General features: G+C 63.9%; 6 protein-coding genes across 6 annotated transcripts; 3 read left to right on the forward strand and 3 right to left on the reverse strand.

Moving 5' to 3' along the window:
- Positions 1 to 248: 248 nt before the first annotated feature.
- Positions 249 to 1932, reverse strand: EMIHUDRAFT_200898 (hypothetical protein; the record flags this gene model as incomplete). Its single annotated transcript, XM_005789096.1, has 3 exons — positions 249 to 300; positions 598 to 647; positions 1090 to 1932. 3 exons carry the CDS (start codon positions 1930 to 1932, stop codon positions 249 to 251), a joined length of 945 nt encoding a protein of 314 aa, XP_005789153.1.
- A 413-nt stretch (positions 1933 to 2345) lies between these two features.
- EMIHUDRAFT_98152 (hypothetical protein) lies at positions 2346 to 5752 on the forward strand (the record flags this gene model as incomplete). Its single annotated transcript, XM_005789097.1, has 2 exons — positions 2346 to 2888; positions 5219 to 5752. 2 exons carry the CDS (start codon positions 2346 to 2348, stop codon positions 5750 to 5752), a joined length of 1077 nt encoding a protein of 358 aa, XP_005789154.1.
- Positions 5753 to 8140: 2388 nt separating this feature from the next.
- On the reverse strand, positions 8141 to 9610 carry EMIHUDRAFT_98153 (hypothetical protein; the record flags this gene model as incomplete). The annotated part of the gene is made up of 2 exons (XM_005789098.1): positions 8141 to 8672; positions 8976 to 9610. The coding sequence occupies 2 exons, from the start codon at positions 9608 to 9610 to the stop codon at positions 8141 to 8143; spliced, it is 1167 nt and encodes a 388-aa protein (XP_005789155.1).
- A 375-nt stretch (positions 9611 to 9985) lies between these two features.
- Positions 9986 to 12171, forward strand: EMIHUDRAFT_433677 (hypothetical protein). The gene is made up of 5 exons (XM_005789099.1): positions 9986 to 10053; positions 10124 to 10377; positions 10449 to 10465; positions 10538 to 10802; positions 10910 to 12171. The coding sequence occupies exons 1-5, from the start codon at positions 10029 to 10031 to the stop codon at positions 12014 to 12016; spliced, it is 1668 nt and encodes a 555-aa protein (XP_005789156.1). The 5' UTR covers positions 9986 to 10028; the 3' UTR covers positions 12017 to 12171.
- An 817-nt stretch (positions 12172 to 12988) lies between these two features.
- Positions 12989 to 13904, forward strand: EMIHUDRAFT_420857 (hypothetical protein; the record flags this gene model as incomplete). Its single annotated transcript, XM_005789100.1, has 2 exons — positions 12989 to 13318; positions 13516 to 13904. Coding segments are annotated over 2 exons (403 nt in total), but the record flags the coding sequence as incomplete, so codon positions are not given.
- A 2928-nt stretch (positions 13905 to 16832) lies between these two features.
- EMIHUDRAFT_351811 (hypothetical protein) lies at positions 16833 to 17765 on the reverse strand. Its single transcript, XM_005789101.1, has one exon. It carries the CDS (start codon positions 17751 to 17753, stop codon positions 17184 to 17186), a length of 570 nt encoding a protein of 189 aa, XP_005789158.1. The 5' UTR covers positions 17754 to 17765; the 3' UTR covers positions 16833 to 17183.
- Positions 17766 to 19009: the final 1244 nt, after the last annotated feature.

The raw sequence follows: 19009 nt of genomic DNA on the forward strand, positions 1-19009 counted from the left end.
AGCGCCTGCAGCTCGCCGGCGCTCTGTGCTCTCAGCGCCACCGCCACTGGCTGCTGCGCCGCAGCCTGCCCCGCGGCTGACGACGCGGCGCCGCCGTCGGTGTCGTCGACGAGGCGGGCCGGCATGCTCCCCTCCGCCCTCCCCTTCCCCCCCCCCTGCTCCTCGCCGCCGAGCGGCTCGGCGGAGTCCAGCAGCTGCAGCACCGACGTGCGGTACTCGGCGAGCGAGCGAGCTTCCGGCCGAGGGACCTACTCCTCCCGCCCGTCGGTGGTCAACTGCTTGACGAGGCACTCGGCGTGCCTCCCGCACACGAACCACGCTGAGCAGCTCTCCCACCTCGAACGAGCCGCCCCCCCGCCGGTCGTCCCACGCCACGCTCGCCACCACCGGCTCGCCGCACGCCCCCTCCTCCACGGAACGGAGCCGCCCCTCGCCACGCCCGTCGGCCTGGCCGGCGTCTCGGCTTTTGCCCTCGCCGCAAGCAGCACCCTCCCCCCGCCCCGCCGCCGCCTGCCCCGCCGCCGCCTGCTCTGCGGCCGGCGGGGCGGCGGCGGCGGCGGCGAAAGCAGCGACGGGTGGTGCGGCCAAGCTGCGCACGCGGCCGGTGGAGCCGCCGACGACGAACCAATCGGATCGGCGGAGAGTGCCTGCTCGCACCACGAGTAGGAGGCAAGTGCCGTGGTCTCTCCGCTGCATCACCTCGACGACCAGGGCAACGCACGAAGGCGGAGGGCCGAACGAGGCGGCGGAGGAGCCGGCAGGAGCGGTGAGCGACAGAGCGGCGGAGGCGGAGGAGGCGGTAGTGACAGCCGCCTCGGGCGCGGTCGCGTGCGGAAGCGGGCAGGCAGAACGCCCCCCTCTCCCCCCCTCCCGCACCAGCCGGGCGAGGAGCGGCTCCAGGCCCCAGCCTCGGGTGGCGCAGACCAGAGAGACCGCGCCGCCGCCGCCGCTTGTGCTGTCACCACCACCACCACCACCACCACCACCACCACCACCACCGCTGCTGCTGCTGCTGCTGCTGCTGCTGCTGCCCTCGCCGACGCGCCCGCCCGCCGCCGCCGCCTCCACCCCCGCCGCCTCCGCCTCGACGGCCCACGCCTGCTCAAGCCGCGCCGCCGCCGCCTGCACCCGCTCGCAGCCGCGCGCCTCGTCGAGTGCAGCCGCGGTGCCGTCCCGCGCGAGGTCGAGCTTGGTGAGGGCGAGCACGGTCGGGATGCCGAGCCGCGCGCAGTGGCGCATCGCCTCGCGTGTCTGCGGCTGGACGCCTGCAAGAGCACACGGCGGCGGTGGCGGTGCGCGCTTTGGACCCGGCGGGCCCACGGGTGAGCAGCGGGAGGAAGCGACGCCTTCGTCGAGCGAAGCGAGGACGAGCGCGACGTCTGCACATCCGGACGCTGCGGCGCGCATGCCGCCGAACGCCTCGTGGCCGGGAGTGTCGAGCAGCGCGAGCGACACGGAGGCTCCGCCATACACAGAGGCTCCGCCCGGCGCGTCACTAGAGGCGCCGCCGCAAACCGTGAGTGGAACGTCGAGGATCGAGGGGCGGACGGACTGCGTGATGGAGCCGGGCTCAAAGTCTGCGCTGCGTGTGCCCAGCAGCGCGTCTAGCAGCGTCGTCTTGCCGTGGTTGACATGCGCCAGCACCGCGACGACGGCAGTGCTGCGGCCACCCGACTGAGCGCCTTCTGCAGCGGCCGCGGTAGCCGCGCTCGCAGCGTCCGCGTCCGGATCAGTCAACTGCCAAGTGGCGTTCCTCTCGGCGGCGAGGGCGCACGCTGCGGCTGCAGGAATGAGGCAGCCGCCGAGCGATCGAGCACAGTAGAGCCCGACGGGAAGGCCCAGCTGCTGCGCGTGCTCGGGCGCTACGCGAAGCTCGTACCTCTTGCGCCGTCGCGTCCAGCCGGCGGCACGCACGGCGGCTGCTGGGTCCATGCCGAGCGCGCGGGCGAGCTCACGAGGGGCGTTCAGCGGTCGCAGTCGGAGGCGTCCTGACATGACGTTGGGGTCCTCCGCACTCTACACTCCGCACACACTACAACTGTACTGTTGCTTTTGGAAAGAGCGAGCGACAGCGAGCCGCCCCCCCCTCGCAACCATCACCCAAACGTGCTTTTTGTTGGGCTCACACACACATGATGAACAAAACACTCTACTGACTGACTGAAGCTCGGGACAAAAACATATTGAACAAAGACACACCAGGGCCGCACGGCGCGAGCGAGGGACTAAGGCGCACTGACACTAATGAACAAAGAAAAGGCACAAAGGGTGAGTGTGTGTGTGACAGAGCGAGCGGAGGGTGTTGCAGCACCCTCCGCTCGCGGAGAACGTTGCGGGCGCCGGTGATGGCCTGCTTGCGGCGCTCCGCCTCCTCTCGAACCGCCGGGCTCGCGGTCTCACGCCGCATTGCCGAGCGCACCTTCATGGCCCGGCGGAGCAGGGTCACCACGTGCGCGTCCAACTCCTCAACCGTTGCCGGCATCAGTGTGAGCTCGAGCGTGGCAAGCGCCTCGTCCCTCGCGGTGTTGCTCTCGCCCTCCGCTTCGGTCGCCTCAGTGCTCTGGCTCGAGGACGGGGTGTCGGTACCGACGGGCGCAACGTCAAGAGATGACATTGTCGGCTTGACAAAGAGCCCCAGCACCTCCTTCTTTGAGGTCATCTCGAGGTCCGGAAGGAACACCATGAAGTCCTTGGCGCGCGTCTTGGCCACGTACTCGACGCGCGCGCTCTGTGCCGGCGACGGCGACAAGAAGCGGAAGCGGCCGAAGCCCTCGGCCTCGCCGACTCCGACCCCGGGGCCGTGGTCGGCAGATCCGGCCAACGACGACTTTGAGACCGTGACCCTGTCGTGCACCATCACGCCGTTAGCGCAGTATGGAGGCATCCCTGTGACCGATGCTGCGCTGGGTTAAGGCTCCTAGCCGGATAGGGGGTCTGTCGTGTTGGACCTATGCAATAGGTAGGTAGGTCCGGTTTGGACCGCCCCAGAGGGCCCCGCAATAGGTAGGTGGTGGTGGTGGTGGTGGTGGGGGTGGGGGTGGGGGTGTGGGGGTGTGGGGGTAAAAACCCGAAGAGAGGAGAGCGAAAACCGCTTCGCTCGCGCGGGCGGGAGACGGCGCGTTTAGCCGCGAGCGGGGCCATGCCAGACGAGTCGCCTGCGGTTGGGACGCCAGCCGAGACGGGTGCGGCGGGCGCTGGGAGCCTATTCACAGAGAGAGGGCTCAACGGGTATTTTTCGCTTCGTTCGCTGCGCGGCCTGGGAATAGGTAGGTAGTGGGGCACGGAGCCTGGCGGTTGGCGCCCGCAATAGGTAGGTAGGTAGGGCGTTTTGGCGCGAGTCAGTGGGGACAGACCCCCTATCCGGCTAGGAGCCGGAACCCTGTTCTGTCGGTGTTCGACGAGGATATTTTTTGAGCTAGCCTTCGATGTTATTATGAAACAAACGCAAGGCGGACATACGCACATCACTGCTCTCGGGCCCACAGACATCCCGCACACCCGCCGCCCCCGCGCGCGCCCCACCCCGGCCGGGAGAAAGGGGAGTGACCGATTGGGAAGGAAAGTCGAGTACCTCGCACTCCATGTGCGAGAACGCAGAGAGAAATGAAAGCCGTCCGGCCCCCAAGTCCGGCTCACGCTCACACAATTCAAAACCACCTCACTTTCCCGCACAGAAAAGAAATCGCCGGGACGCCAAACGGTCTTCATATATATATGTGTATAGTATATGCCCGCTCCGCGCTCCCGCGCCTCCGCTGCGCTCCGCACGCCTCCGCCGCCTGCTGGCAGCGCGCCGGGTGGCGAAGTCCCGAAGAACGTCCTGAAGGCGGCTACGGACGGCCGCGAGGGACCGGTGCGACAGTGGCTGAATGACGGCGGGAAGGCGGACACTCTCGCTGAGTTACCCTCTGAGGTCGGCGGCCGTCCGGTTCCAAGCACCCTGCTGATGCTCGCCGCACAGAACGGGCACGTGCAGATTGTCGAGCTCCTCCTGAAGCGTGGCGCACACATCAACCTGCAGAACAGTCTCGGCCTCACAGCGCTCAACGCTGCCGCCTACTACGGCCGCGAGCGAATGGTGGAGATGCTGCTGCAGCACGGTGCGGACATCGGGACGGCGTTGGCATCATCCGCCCAGGGCGGCCAAGAGCGGGTGGTCGACCTGCTGCTGCGGCGCGGCGCGGAGATCGACCTGCAAGACAAGAACGGTGACACCGCGCTGATCTTCGCCGCAGCGCACAACCGCCCCGCCGTCGTGCTCCGCCTTCTGCGGGCGGGCGCAGACATGACGTTGCGCGACGTGAACGGCTTTTCGGCGCTGCAGTGGGCCAAGGAGACGGGCCACGCCGAGTGCGTCCAGGCCTTCAGGACGTATCTCGGGGAGGTGGCGGCGAGCCGGAAAAAGGCGCCGTCGGCCGAGGCAGGCGGCGCAGGCGCGGCGGTGGGTGCGAGTGCCGCGGCCTCTGCTTTGAGCGGCGAGGGCGGCGCGGGGGCGGCGCTGAGCAGCAGCGGGGTGGTGCCAGAGGAGGTCGTGCTAGCGACTGAGCGAGGCGAGGAGGCGGCGCTGGCGTGGCTCGACGGCGGCGGGCCGGTCGACGCGATGTTTGAGTACGTCTTTTCGAACAGCACTGTGAGCGGCATGACGCTGCTTGTGGTCGCAATGGTGAACGGCCACGAGGGGCTGGCCGAGGCGCTGCTCCAGCGCGGCGCGGATGTCTCTTTGCATATCAGCAACGGCGACACCGCGCTGAGTCTCGCCGCCGCGAATGGCTTCGAGAAGGTGGTCGAGTTGGCGTTGCGGCACGGCGCGGAGATCAACGAGCAAACTACTCTCGAAAGCACCGCCCTAATGGCCGCCGCCGCAAACGGCCACGAGAAAGTGGTCGACTCGCTGATCCGGCTCGGCGCGGCGATCGACCTGCAAGACATCGGCGGCGACACCGCACTGATTGGTGCCGCTTTCTATGGCCACCCCGCCGTCCTTCTCCGCTTGCTGCGGGCGGGCGCAGACGTGACGCTGTACAGTGCAGATGGCAAGACCGCGCTGCAGTTTGCCAAGGAGAAGGGCCACGCCGAGTGCGTGCGCGCCCTCAAGGAGCATGCGGCGGCCGAGAAGGCGGCGGAGAAGGCGGCGGCGGAGGCGGCGTGGGCCGCGGGAGCGGCGGAGAGGGCGGCGCAGAGGGCGGCGGAGGAGAAGGAGGCGGCGCGGCACGCCGAGGAGCTGCTGGCGGAGGTCGAGGCGGAGACGCGCGCCAAGGGCAAGAAGGGCAAGAAGAAGAAGAAGAAGAAGGGCGGCGGGGCGGGGCCGTCGCAAGAGCCCGAGGCGCCGTCGGAGGCAGACGCAGCCGAGGCGGCGAAGAAGGCCGAGGAGGCGAGGCTCCTCCTGCTTCTCGAGACGCTCACCGAGGAGAGGATCCGGTTCGGCATCACGCCGGAGACGTCGGTCGAGGGTTTGGCGGAGGCGCTGGGAGAGGCGGCAGAGGCGGCGGACGAGGCGAGCGAGGAGGAGACAGCGGAGGGGCAGTCTGCGGCGGCGCGCGAGGAGGCCGAGGCGGCCGAGGCCGCGCGTTGGAGTGCGGCGGCGGAGGCGGCGGAGGAGGCCGCGGCGGAGGAAGAGGCTGCGTTGGCGGCGGAGGAGGCGGCGATGGAGGCCGCAATCGCCGCCGCCAAGGCGAGGCGCGCGTCGGTGGCGACGGCGAGGGCCAAGGCAGCGGCAGCCAAGATGGCGGCGGAGGCGGCCCAGCGCTCATAGAGAGCTGCTTGGGAGCACTGCACGCATGGTTCGAACATGGGGGCGCGTTTCGCAGTTTCGATTGGAGGCTTCCGCAGCCAATCTCGTCAGCGCTGTGTGGAGCTCCGGGGCGGGAGCCTTTGGTCGGATTTGGTCGGATTTGGGCCACGGCGATGAGCAGGACCAGCTGCTGCCCAAGCGCAAGGTCGAGGGTGGGACGTGGTGGGGGTCGGGGCAGGGAGGAACGGGAAGCCGTGAGTACACGAGTCTCGGAAAGTCTTTCTGCCGCATTTGGCCTGTTTTTTTCTGCAAATAGTACAATGTAAACTCTCTCTCTCCCGCACACACACACATATACTCACTCTATATGTGTTAGATCTAATACTGACTCGCTCTCAGTCTCTGACTGAGTGACTGTATATCTGCAAATATAAGTATACGGTAAACTCTTCTCCCCCACACAATATACAGTACCGCTCTCAGCTCAAAAGAGTCAAGAGAGATGAGAGTCAAGTCCCACAACTCTCGCTCTACTCTCTGGGGTTTTTGACGAGGTGAGCACTCAAGCCAAAACACACATACACAAGTCACAACACACCTCCGTGTACTGCTTTGCACATACCGACGACACGCTTTTTGCTCTTCTCTCACTTTGCTCACGTAAGCTCCTCGGGAAAGACGTGCACCGTCCCGCGGAGGCCGCGGCACGCATGCGCCGAGGCAGCCGGGCGCTCCGTGGGTTCCCCCATGACCTGACGCCGGAATGCCTGGATGCGATGCCAGGACGCATTCTCATAGGCGTGACGCTGGCCTCGGATGCGGGAGACCTCCTCGCTGAGCGCGTCCTCCACGTCATACTCGCGCCGCTCCAGCGCGCGCCACTCCCTCCAGCGCTTGGTAAAGGCCTTCTCGTCCCTCAGGCTGCTGAGCGCTGCCCTCGCCTGTTGGCGTGCGGCGGCGGCGCGAGACTTCGACGCGGCCCGCCGCTGCCGCAGCCATGCCTCCTCGCTCTCCCGGTACTGCTCGAGCCGCCGCTCCCCGCTGTTGTCCAGTTCACGGCGTTGGAACCCGTGATCTGTTGGTTGCATGTGCTTGACGAGCACGGGACCGCAGCGAGGCTCCACCCCCACTGCGCCGTCCGCGTGCATAACCGCCATCAGAGCGCCGCCCCACAGCACCCTCTCCACCGGCTGGGGGCTGCCAGCCTCCCGGCAGCGGAGCCCGAGGCGGAGCGACCGAACCGGGCCAACCCATGGTGAGGGTGCTGGGATTGGCGCCGCCCCTTGCCGCATTGAAGCGGCCGCCGCGCGATCGCGCCGCTCGCGATCGGTCAGCCTTGTGAGGAAGGCGTGGGCCTCCAGCACGCTGCGCGGCATATGCAAGTTCGCACACACATGCAATGCCTGTGCAAATGCGTGACGTGAGAGCGTTGGCGAAACCGTCATATTCGCTGCTGACCTTCACATAAACCTTCGCCGACCGCGAAACCAGTGTGAACAGGCCAGCGCATAGCGCCAGAGGAGGTATTTTCTTCTCAATAACAAGGCTGTGAAGTAGGGCCCAAGGGGCGCCTGTTGATAGGTCCAGGTGATCGCCTTGGATGAGCAATGCATACGCCTAGTTGGACCTCAGATCGCCCGACCGACCGTCCGTCCGTGTTCCGGTGCCCCGATTTTTTTCTTCGATTCTTTCCTCCCGCCCCCCCTGCCAAAGAGCCTCGCTGTCCGCCTCCCACTTCCTGGCCTGCCGCTCGAGGGCGCGCCTGCCGTCGTCCCGCTGGGCCTTTTGATACATGTGTGTGTCGGGCTGCTGCAGGTTCTCGGCAGTTGGCGTGGGAGATCAAAGAATTGGAGGGGCCAGTGATACGCACCCCTCACTCGAGCATGGGCCTAACCAGGGCTCACATCCAGTACGTGGGCCGAGACATCCAACACAACGAGCCGGGATGCGGTGTGTGTGTGTGTGTGGGGGGGGGAGCTTCTGCGGCGTGACATGGCACATGCCGTGGAGAGGAGAAAGAACTGGCCTCATGGGCTCGGCAGCTTGTCAGCCTTCAGCCGAAGCTAACGTGAGAGAGTTTTAGCAATACGAACAAAACCAGTGGCACAAGCCTCGCAGAGGGCTCGGGCTCCGAGTGTCGTGAAGGTTCGTGCCACCTCCGGTGGCTCTACTGTTAGACCGCAGGCAGCGGGCTGGAGCGCGATTTATTCATGAACATGAGCGCAGGCGAGATCTGTACGTTAACACAACAGGTTTCGTGGTTCGCGTAATGAACACACATCGACGTCGGAGGCAAAATGAACATCACTCAAAGTTTCACGTGAGGGGGGGGGGCGACCACAGCGCAGCTGGCAAGCTAAAACAGTGCAGTCGGCGTGTTCGCCCTCGCAACCACGTCAGTTTGGCTGGCTAGTCCGCCCACGGCCACTGGCATTGCGGCCGCCGCAGCGGCCCACTGCGGCTCACCTCAATCATTGGCGGTGTCCAAGTCCGATCTGGGTAAATCTCCGCCGTCGGTAGGTAGAATCGCGCCGTCAGCGTGAGATTTGTACCATGCACGTCCTCCGGCACGTACAGCCAATTTTTGCCCTCTCCCGGGTCGCTTGCTTGGATGTAGATCACAGCATTACCATTTTTCTCGATGACAATGTCGTTCTGGAGGCTGCTAACGACAGCCGCTTGAGTCCCGTTTCGGGGATCCGCAACAAGGTACTGGTCCACGTACGTGGTGATGGACCAGAAGCCGCGCGCCGAATCGACGGGCGGTGGTGGCGAGAGGGTCAGGGTGTAGTTGCATCCCCCAAACAGAAACGGCTTGACAAAGTACACGGCATCCTCCGGAAGATTCGCTCCAAGGCCGACATCGGCAATCACAGCCCGGACCGGGTAATCCGTGCCGTAAGTTCCGACCGAGCCCGAGATGCCGAGCCAGCTCCTGGGCCTAGGGATAGGCCACCGCAAAAGGCGATACTCTTCAGTCCATTCGGTCAGATTGAGCGCTTGGCATTGTAGCAGTGTTCCAGCCTTCTCCGCCCCTGCCATGAGAGTAGCTTCAGAGCTCTCCTCCACGACTGGCCAAACGTCCGCCATGAATGGCGCGTCGTCTGCTGTCGGTTTGTTGTCCACCATGAGTTGAGTAGCATTACCGAAAAACTCAAGCGCGCTCATGGAGTTAACAATGTCCCGAGCAGAGAGCGAGCTGTCTGCGCTTGAGTCCCACGCAGGGTTGGGATCGTCACTTGACAGGCCACGCAGCTGGTACTGCAACTGCAACGCGTTAGTAGACACGAGGTCGCCGCCCTCAAGCGGCGCAGTCCTCCCCAGCAGCCACAGGTTCGTCGTGTTTGACACGATGGTGATGTTCATGTTGTCATCGGGGCACGGTGTGTAGTCGTCACTGACGAGGTGCGGGGCAAGGCTGATGCAGACGACTTGCTCTTTGTACAACAATTCAGGGTTGCCGATCACGTTCGTCCAGAAGTCCATGATCTGGAAGAGGCCGTACCGGCTGCGATGGTCCGCCTTGGGGATGGTTAGCACGACAGGCTCTTGGCCGACGTCCAGAAAGGCCGAGGAGTAGAGAGTGTCGACGTTCGGGTTGACGACGCCTCGGAAGTCGGGCGTGGGGAACTTGAGGACATGCGCGAACGTGTTGACGAACGTGTCTCGCGTAACATTGAGGTAGTTGTCTTGGACCATGCGGAGGGAGACGTCGAGAGTTGCGCCCATCAGCACGAGGGGCAGCGCAAACTCGTACGATCGAGCAACCTTGAGCTCATCGGACCCGGTCAGGTTGGCGACCGTCGGGCAGAATTCGAGACGGGTAGTGCGGTTGGCTGGCATCGGGAGGCCAACAGCCCCAGCGATGAGCGTCAGCATTCTGGCTTGCGGAAGAGGACCAGCTCAAAAGTGAGAGCCGACGAGCAGCGTTCGGATCTCAGTTTGTTCAGGAGGGGACTTGAATAGATCTAAAACATCCCCTCTGCGGGCCTGATGCCGGGGTGAGAAGACACAGAAAACTATGAATCTGAGACCGATACGTCGCAGTTCTCTTGTTTCGGCGGTTAGTGGTCACGAACCGAACACCGTTCGCAGCCTCGTCGCAAACAGTCCACCCTCGCATCAGAGCTCACACGAAATCCGCTTTCTCTTTTACAAGGACGCCCGAGAAAAGTGGTCTCCGACAAAGTGGTCGCACTAACTAGGAGCTGCAGACAACGATCCCATGCTGGCCTTTCTCTCGTCCGTGTCGATGCCGTCCACCGTACGCACCACACCGCCCAACCTTGTCCTGGTCATGCTTGACGACCTCGGCTGGGCTGGCGCGCAGCATAGCCGCTCTTGCCCATTCTCTCCCACGCTCTCACCGGCGCTGGCCTTGCCTGCCCACAGACGTCGGATTCCACGGCTCCAACTTTCCCACGCCCGCCATGGACGAGCTTGTCAACGGCGGGCTCGAGCTCAAACGGCTTTACGTTAACCCCACATGCAGCCCAACCCGAAGCGCTGCGCTCACTGGTCGGCATCCGTTCAACATGGGCATGCAGCACTGGACCACCACCTTTCCGGGCTCGACTGCTGCTCTCCCGCTGGACGTCCCAACCCTCGCCGAAGAGCTGAAGGCCAAGGCTGGATATCGAACAGAGGTGAGTAGCCGTCAATACACACTCACGGCCGGATATCTTCTGACACGTCCGTGCGACTGTGCCCTCTCCAGATGGTTGGCAAGTGGCAGTGCGTCGCGCCATTGTCAACTGACACGTCCATCGAGCTAACGTACTAAGCTTAGTTCTCTCATACGTGTAGCCTCGGCGCGGCAAAAGAGAGCAACCTGCCGCACCGTCGCGGCTTCGACAACTTCTACGGCATCCTGCAGGGCGCAACCGATCTGTACGAGCGTACGCTGGGCTTTTGCATCAATGAGGCGTTCGGCGTCGCGAACGGGACGTGCTTGCCGTGGGCCACCGCTAGCGGCAAGTCTCCTCTCGAGTCTGAGTTGGACGACAACGTGTTCTACGACTTTTGGGAGAATTCTCGTCCGGTCTGGGAGGATAAGGGAACCTACGTCATGGTACGCGGCTCCACTCCCCGAGCTCCCCCGCCCGCCGCTTCAGCAATACCGGGTACCAAACGCCCCGACGCCGAATTTATCGTCCACTCGCTTGCCGCGCCTGGCAGGACTCGTACATTGAGCGGGTCGAGCGCATCATTGACCAGGCTGGATCGACAGAGTCCAATCCTACCGCGGAACCCCTGTTCCTCTACTTCGCAGAGCAGGCCGTGCACGCTCCCCTACAGGCTCCGCCGCAACCAGAGCACCTGCAGGCTTGCGTTGACGCCGGAGTCACAGGCAGCAGCTCGGCAGGGAACCGCGACATGAGCAACCGCACGGTGTTGTGCTCGATGGCAAACAAGGTCGATCATTCCATCGGCCGCCTCGTGGAAGCGCTCAAGAAGAATGGCATGTGGGACAACACGCTCGTTTGGGTGCTTACCGACAACGGGGGCATGGTTGACTGGGGTGGCGAGCTACTGGGCTGGTACGCCACCACCTCCTCCTCCAACTGGCCGCTGCGGGGGATGAAGACGACTCTGTTCGACGGCGGTGTTCGCGCAGTCAGCTTCATGACAGGGGGTTACCTTCCACAGTCGGCGCGTGGGCAGACGAGTTCAGAACTGTTGCATGCGGTCGACATCACACCCACGCTTCTCGCCCTCGCCGGCGTGTCCGAGGCTGACTCCCCGCCCATGGATGGGCTCGATGCATGGGGCGCTGTCACCACAGGCGGCACCACAGGCCGCGATGAGATCCCCATCAACATCGATGTCGGCAGCAAATTCGGCGATGCCATTGAAGACTTTCCCGCCAACATGCTCATCCCAATGCTTGTCCCCAACTGGGCTCCAAACCCCCGCCTGGGCGTCCGTGGCGGGGCAAACTTTAGCGCGCTCATATCTTGGCCATACAAGATCATCGTCGGGCTGCCCTCGAATGCAATTCCGGCGGACAAGTGGGGGTGGTGGTCCATCGAAAATTACAGCATGGTGAAGGGCCCTCCGGCCCGTGAGCATCCGCGCGCTCCCGTGCGCCTTTACAACCTCGAAGCGGACGAGGGTGAGCACAATGATCTCTCGGCAGCCCTTCCAGAGGTGGTCGAGCGGCTCATGCAGCGGGTTGCGTTCTACGCCAACCCAGACAACGGCTTTCGCCGCCCGCAGAACAACATCCCACGCCTCAGGGCAAACCCAATGAAGCAGAACTGGACCATCGGACCCTTCCTGTGAGACGGTGTTGATTAACGGGTGTGAGACCAACAGTGTTGATTAACGGAGGAGGATGGCTGGCTGGCTCTCTACCCTTTCCGGTGGGACGGTGTTGATTAACGGGTTGTGATACCAACGGTGTGTTGTCTGTTGATTAATGGAGGAGCAGGAGGATGGCTGGCTCTCCATGACTAGATAGCTGCTGCGCGTGGGAGAGAGGCGGAAGCGTGATGTTTTCTTGAGACTGTGTTAGTGCCAGCACGCGCCAGCCTGCACCCTCCCGTGTCGTGCCTGTCTGCTGCCGTGTGGGAGAGTTTTTTGTCTGATTTCTTGCTCTTGCTGCAGTTGTTTTTTTCGGCATTTCGCTTGGCGCTTGCGCGCGCCCGCGCGCACACGCCGCGCTCTGAGACGTGAGAGGTGAGAGGGACTTGCTACATATGCTCTCTCGCCTACAGTGCTACACGGCCGTGTTTAGGCGGACAAAGCTCAAAGCTCAAATGACGGATTTTAAATATATTAATAATTGGTGTGCGAGCGTTTTGTTGTCAATACGCGAACTCCAAAAGTACCGCACCCACGATACGGCACGATTAGAATATGAGGAGGGCAGATCCGCCCGCCTCGCACTCCGGACGCCGGCAGGCGGAGTCGCCCCCGTTTGTGCTCTGCGGCACGCGGCCGTGCTCCCGGCCGCTGGCTCGCCACCCGGAGCGAGGCGGCCCCGGCGCACACCCGGCGGTCAGCTGACGGGCGGCGGCGCGCGGAGGCTGGTGCCGGAAGGGTGCTCCGGCGGCGCCGTCAGCGGCGAGGCAGTCAGTCTCGAGGAAGGGGCGCGGCGGGAGGGTGGCGGCCTCGACGGTCTTGTATAAATAAAGAAAACGGGCACGCCAAACGAGGGGTGGGAGAAGGACAGGGTCCCACCTGCACGAGCAGGAAAGCTGAGGGCCAGCCTCGTAGAATTCTTGCACATCCGTTATTACTCGGAAACCACCACATGAAGATCTTCGGGCTCCTCGTGTTGCTCGCGCCGACCGGCGAGGCGCTCGCGTCGCCCGGCGCGGCGCTGCGGCTGCGCACACCGCTGCGCACCGCTCCGGCCACCATGCAGATCTTCGGCAAGAAGAAGGAGAAAATTCCCACGCTGGAGGAGCGCGGCTACTGGGCGGGCGAGTGGGTGTGTGCAGACTGCGGGTACATCTACGAGCCGGATCCGAAGGATCCGTTCGAGGAGCTGCCGCCCTACTGGAAATGCCCTCAGTGCGCCGGGCCGCGCCGTCGCTTCATCAAGAAGGCGGGAGACGTCCTCGGAAAGCTCGACGACACGTGCGCCGCCTCTCGCCCACCCTCCACAGCGGCGCCCGCGCCGCCGCCGCCGCCCGCGTCGCCGCCGCCGCCCGCCCGCCGGAGCAGCACGCCGCCGGAGCGGCGACGCGACTGCCACCGCCCGCCGGCCCCACCAGCCATGGCACTCCGCACCGCTCGCTTGGCCGCATTCCACCCGAGCCTCCTGCCCTCGCCAGGCCGATGACGGCCTTCATCGGCGTCTGCTTCGCCGCGATCGCCTACCTTATCTACGTCGCGATCTCCACCTAGTTTTCACGCGAGAGACTCGAGGGTGCGAGGCAGAGCCGCGCCTGCCGCCCGGCCTGAGAAGGGGTCGGGGCGGCGAGGCCGGGGGAGGGCCACTCCCTCTTCTTCCGCAGAATCCTCCGCTGCTTGGCGCCGTACGGATGCTGCGCTTTGCAGGCGCCCCTGTGCCTCCCGTAGGATGCCCTTGACTCCTCTTCGTGCGATTGTCTCCCCTCTGTCTCTGTCTTTTTCCGTCCTTCTCGCTGCTCTCTCGAGTCTCGTCTCTGGCGTCTGGGGTGTGGGGAGAACGCCCTTCGAGTTTCGTTTCTGCGTAATCACCCTGTGCACATTTTGCGAAAAAAATGGAGCTGGGACCGTGATTGATAATACGTCACAGTGTCGACACCATTTGTGATTGGTGTTTAGAGAGACGCGGGGCTGGGACACGGCGGGTGTGCGGCCCGCTGCGCGGCGGTGCCGGTGCCGAGAGGGGGGGGGGGGGGGGGGGCGAAGGAAGCCAAGGCGAAGACGGCGTGAGGGACGGGTCGTGGTTCCCTTTCACCACTGCCTCTCTCAGATCTCAGTAGAGCTTTGTCCCGGACGACTGCGTCCCGAGGCCGGGGGCGGAGGCGAGCCGCGTCGGAGGCTGTACCTGGGAGAAGAGAAGAAGAGAAGAGGGGAGGGGGTTACCCGAGGGCCGCGCGCGATGAGGAGCGCAGCGGGGGGATGTGCATGTGTGTGCAGACGCGAGGAGACGCGCGGGGGGACTGTTGACGCGGGGGGGGGACTCTCCTGCCCCCACTTCTTTGCCGGCGGCACCGCCTTGCCCTCCTTCGAGTCCTTCCGGACCTGGGGTGGGAGAGGTTGGGGGCTGCAGGGGACCGTGCAGGGCGGCGGGCGGGGCGGTGGCAGCCGAAGCCGCCCCGGCGCGTGGCGAGGAGAAGAGAAGAGGAAGGGCTAGAAGAAGCGGGGGCGGTGGCAACCGGCACGGTGTGCGTGTGTGCGGCAAGGGGTTTGCAGGCGCGAGGGCGCGCGATAGTGTCCAACCGCTCTCTTCAGCGTGGTGCGCACGACAGACACCCGCCCCGCGCCTCTCCCGCTCTCGTGCCGCGCGCGCCTGTGCGATGTAGTCGCGCGGCGACGGAGGGGCTTTGGACGCGTCGAGCTGTGTGTATGCGCGCGACTTTGTTGGCGCCCCCGCGCCGCCGCCGCTCTGGCTCTGGGCGATGACGAGGAGGAGGAGGAGGAGGAGGAGGGCGAGGGACAGGTATATCGTGCGGCAGGGCAGGCCTAGTCGCGAGACCGGAAGAGACCGGCGTTAAGGCTCTCCGCAGCGTCACGGACGCGTCCCGACTAACACAGGCCACGCACCGGAGGTCATCAGCGGTGCCTCGAGGCCGGGCAGCAGGGAGCACGGCTCGCCTGTGCGCGGGCGGAGCTGTCAGGACAGCTGTGTCGCCTCCTGGGTACGTCGCTGCCTCCACGATCGCCGACCCTATCATCTTTTGCGCCGAACGGACACCCGCCCTACGCGCTATCTATGCGGCGCGGCGCGCACAGAGGGTGCCGTTGACAAGCGAGCCGTTGCCGTCGTAGACGCCCTCGCCCCACAGCGAGCCCTGCGTCGTGTTCGGGAGCAGCACGCAGGTGCTATTGGCCTCCGTGAGCTTGGCAAACTCGCCGTACTCAGCCGGCACTTCCGTCGGAACCCAGTACTCGAGCCAGGCGGGGCGGGGCTCGGCGACAGCCGCGGCCTCCTCCTCGTCAGAAACAACGTCGGGCGAATACGCTGCGCACACGCTGAGGACGAGGAAGGAGGCGACGCGCATCGGGCCGCTGGGATTGCACAACGAGGCGCTCTGAGCCAGTGTTCACAGCCTCTGTCTCTCGAGTTCTCGAGGTTGATATCCTTTGGCCGCGTTGGGTAGCGAGGATTGGTGTGACGCGATCCACGCAGGCATGTTTTCTGACGGCCGACCGTCAGTGCACGGAGTTGCCCCTTCTCCGACTGCCCCGGCTAGTTCCTGAGGTCGCGCGGGGCTGACCCCTGCCCGTCCCCCGAGACCTAGCGCGGGTAGGTTGGAGGCTGCAAGGAAGGGCTGTGTAAGAAGCCGATCCCCGTAGTTCGCACCGCTCCTCCCCATCGGGCCGCATAAGCGGCCACGCCTCGCAGATTCGTTTCTCGCGCCTGGGTCAGGCGCGCGGGGCAAGTTCACAGCCTTGTTACTGAGAAGAAAATACGTCCTACGGCGCTGTGCGCTGGTCTGTGAGAGGTTGAGGTCGAGCCCTGTTCACAGAAACGCACAACCCCGGGCCCCGAAATCCTGTGTTCACGCACAACCCCGGGCCCGAAATCGCACAGAGACAGTCACGAAACACGAAAAAAAAAACGAGGTCCCAGGGAGGGCGAGCAAAAACCTCGTTTCCCCGCAAAACACAAAACCCCAGGACCGAAGACGCACAAGCACAGACAGTCGAGAAGGGAGAGACAGCAACGACAGTCAGAAGTCAAGCCTGTGTTCACGTAAAAAGCACAACCCCGGGCCCGTGTTCACGCAGAAACCCCGGAGCCTGTTCACACATTGCTGCGAGCGCGATCTTTTTGGGGGGTCCTGAGGGCACCCTACGCCAAGTAAAAGAGCCTAGGCTCCTATGGGAAAATGCCAACATTCAGATTTCCGCGTCCTTTGCGTTGTGTTGCTCCTTTCTAAAAGGTTGAAATTAGTAAAGGTTTTGGCTCCTGTGGGCGCACCCGCTCTCTCCCTCGCAAGACAAAGAATACGTCTCCCATCCACTTCTTTTGAAAGCTCAGTGTCTTGCGAGGGAGTTTTGATTTTGTGTTGTAGAAGGGGTCCGCGCGATCCTCAAGAAGCTCCCTCGCACGACACTGGTTACGCAACGGGACTGGCGCGAAGAATTCTTGACCAGCAAGCCCCTCTCACAGCAGACTGGCACGGACTGGCACCACAAAAGGCACAGCAGTCGAAGAAGAACTCTGAATGGGGTGCTGACGGCGTGCCGTCCTCATTCCCTCCCTTCGGCTCTCTGTTTCTTCTGCCACCGCAGAGCGGTGCGCGCCAAGTCCCGTGCTAGTGTCGTGCGATAAATAAATAAAACGGACACCTCTACGGCTCTAGTAGGAGATGGGTAAAAAGGAACAGGTCCCCGCCCTGCGGTCTGCGAGGGATTTGTTGTACAATTCTTTAACAAAGGCGGAAAACGCGACAGTGGCAGCGCTGCAGGGCAAGGGCTTTCGTCGTTACATGTTAGGTATCACTCGGAACTCGCTTCTCTCGCTAACTAAGCATACGCGACGCCGACCGTCGTCGACAGAGAGCCTCGAAAAAGGGCAGGCCGTGTTGATCGGCTCCGTCCCGCAGCTCGTCTCGACCTCGCTGTCGTCGTTGAGCCAAGTGTGCAGGCAGCGGTGGTGGAAGAGGTTCTTGCAGCAGCGCGTGGCGCCCCAGCCGTTCGGGTCGCGAGGCTGCAGTCGCGCCTCACGGTGTGCGCTGAGCTCGTCCAAGCAAATGCCGCACTCGGTCTCCTCAGCAGCTGTTCCGCGACCATGCCCGCAACTGCGGCAGCTGCCTCCACCTCCATCTCCGACCTCCATCCCCGCCTACCGGACTGCCTCGGCGCCAGCGGCAGAGGAAGGCTCGGGTGGCGGCGGCGGTGGTGGCGGCGTGGTGAGATCGGTGGTGTCCCTGTCCGCCTCCCTGCGGGCGTAGAAGAGCGCAGCTTGCTCGGCGGTGGCGAAGTAGCCGAGGCTGACTTGCTTGCCGCAAACCCACTCCTGCAGCATGTACTTCTTGGTGCCTTTCTGCTTCGGGCAGAAGGTTACGCCTTTGTAGCCGGTGCTGTTGTTGCTGCTGGCGGTGAGGGTGAGGCCCTCCCTCTCCGCCTGCCTTATCGCCTCGAGGCCAGCGGCAGTGAGAGCAGAGCGGGGCTGCAGTAGCTTGGCGGCGTCGGCGCGGCCGTACTCCGAGCGAGCGTAGGCGGTGGCCGCCTCTTCGGCGGTGTTGAAGCGGCCAAGGTGGACCCGCTTGCCGCCATCCCTCACCTTCGCCACGAATCTCTTTTTGCTGCGATCGTAGGTCACGTTCTTGTAGCCAGTCGTGTTCCGTTTGTCGATGGCTGGGATCAACACGAGGCGCTCCGAAGCCGGTGGCGTCCGCACGAGCGGAGCCATGGCCGAACACAGACTACCCGGGCGGACGATTTCTTTTCTGAGTTTTGTTGTAAATTCTTTCTTTTGTAAAATGGCGCGCGTTCTTTCTTTCCTTTCCTTTCCTGCCGTCCTCCGTCCCACGCCCGCCCTTTTCTTGCTTTCACAACGGTCAACGCTCCCGGTTGATGACCGGCTCCGGCTCAGGTCGTGGGGCAAGATAGCTCGGGTGTAAACGGGGTCTAGGGCGGAGGCCCCAGCGGCCCGCCGCAGGCGCCGCCGGAGGCTGGCCCGCCGCGGGCGCTGATTTCTTTGGCGTTTTCTCATCAAAATCGAGCTCGCTAGGAGCTCTCTAACTGCACAGCATCTCCTCGTTGAGCCTAGTGTCGTGCGAGGGCGAACTCGTCAAATTCTTTCAGCCTGAAAGTCCTAAAGTCCTATCGATAGGACGCGCGACTGAAAGGCCGACTGAAAGGCCGACGATCATCGCCGACGATCACTGCCGACGCACGATTTTAATTGCTTGCACCTGCGATGTCACGCCTCTGCTGCAATTTGCTGGCACTCCACCACATAAATAATCTTGCGCAGGTGCACGCCTTTGGTGCGACGCCTTCGGTGCCAATTGCACGTCCAAGTCCGAGCGTTGCAGCTCCACCGAGTCCGAGGGCGAGTCCAGGCGTGGAAGGGTTCAGTTACGTCCCAAATGACTGCCCGCTGAACTCAACAGTGCAGCTGGCCTCGGGTGGAAAAAAGGCTGAGTACTTCTTCTGCGGCACGCGCTTTGTCGCAGTTAAAACCCCCACCTGGCTCGCAAATTTCCGCGCCATCGCGGCACGGCCCGATGACGTGATTTTCGCGACGCAACCACCCGCCGGCAAAGCCAAAGAGGCTGGCTTGGGTCTCATCAAAGCTTTCACCGGCGCGCGCGAAGTGTCGGGCCACACCGAGTTTTACGACTTTGAAATGGACCCGTCAGGATCGGGTCTCAACCTCGAGGCACCAGGCCGGCGCCTGTTCGGGACCCACGTGCCGTTCGAGTGGTTGCCGACTTCAATCCTGAGCACGCCAGCCGGTCAGTCTCCGTGCAAGGTCGTTATGTTGGTGCGCGAGCCAAAGGAGTACATAGTCGCTGCAAACGATTTCGCTGGGGGGGGCGCTGCGGGCATCGACCCGCTCTTGGAGAGGCATGTCGGCGCAGCGCTTGGCTCTGGTGACGGCGAGATGGGTGCTGGCAGCCGCGGCTTCGCGGCCTTCACGAATGGTTACTCCGCTGCACT

Source organism: Emiliania huxleyi (assembly GCF_000372725.1).
Source record: "Emiliania huxleyi CCMP1516 chromosome Unknown EMIHUscaffold_13, whole genome shotgun sequence".
Taxonomy (NCBI): Eukaryota; Haptophyta; order Isochrysidales; family Noelaerhabdaceae; genus Emiliania; species Emiliania huxleyi.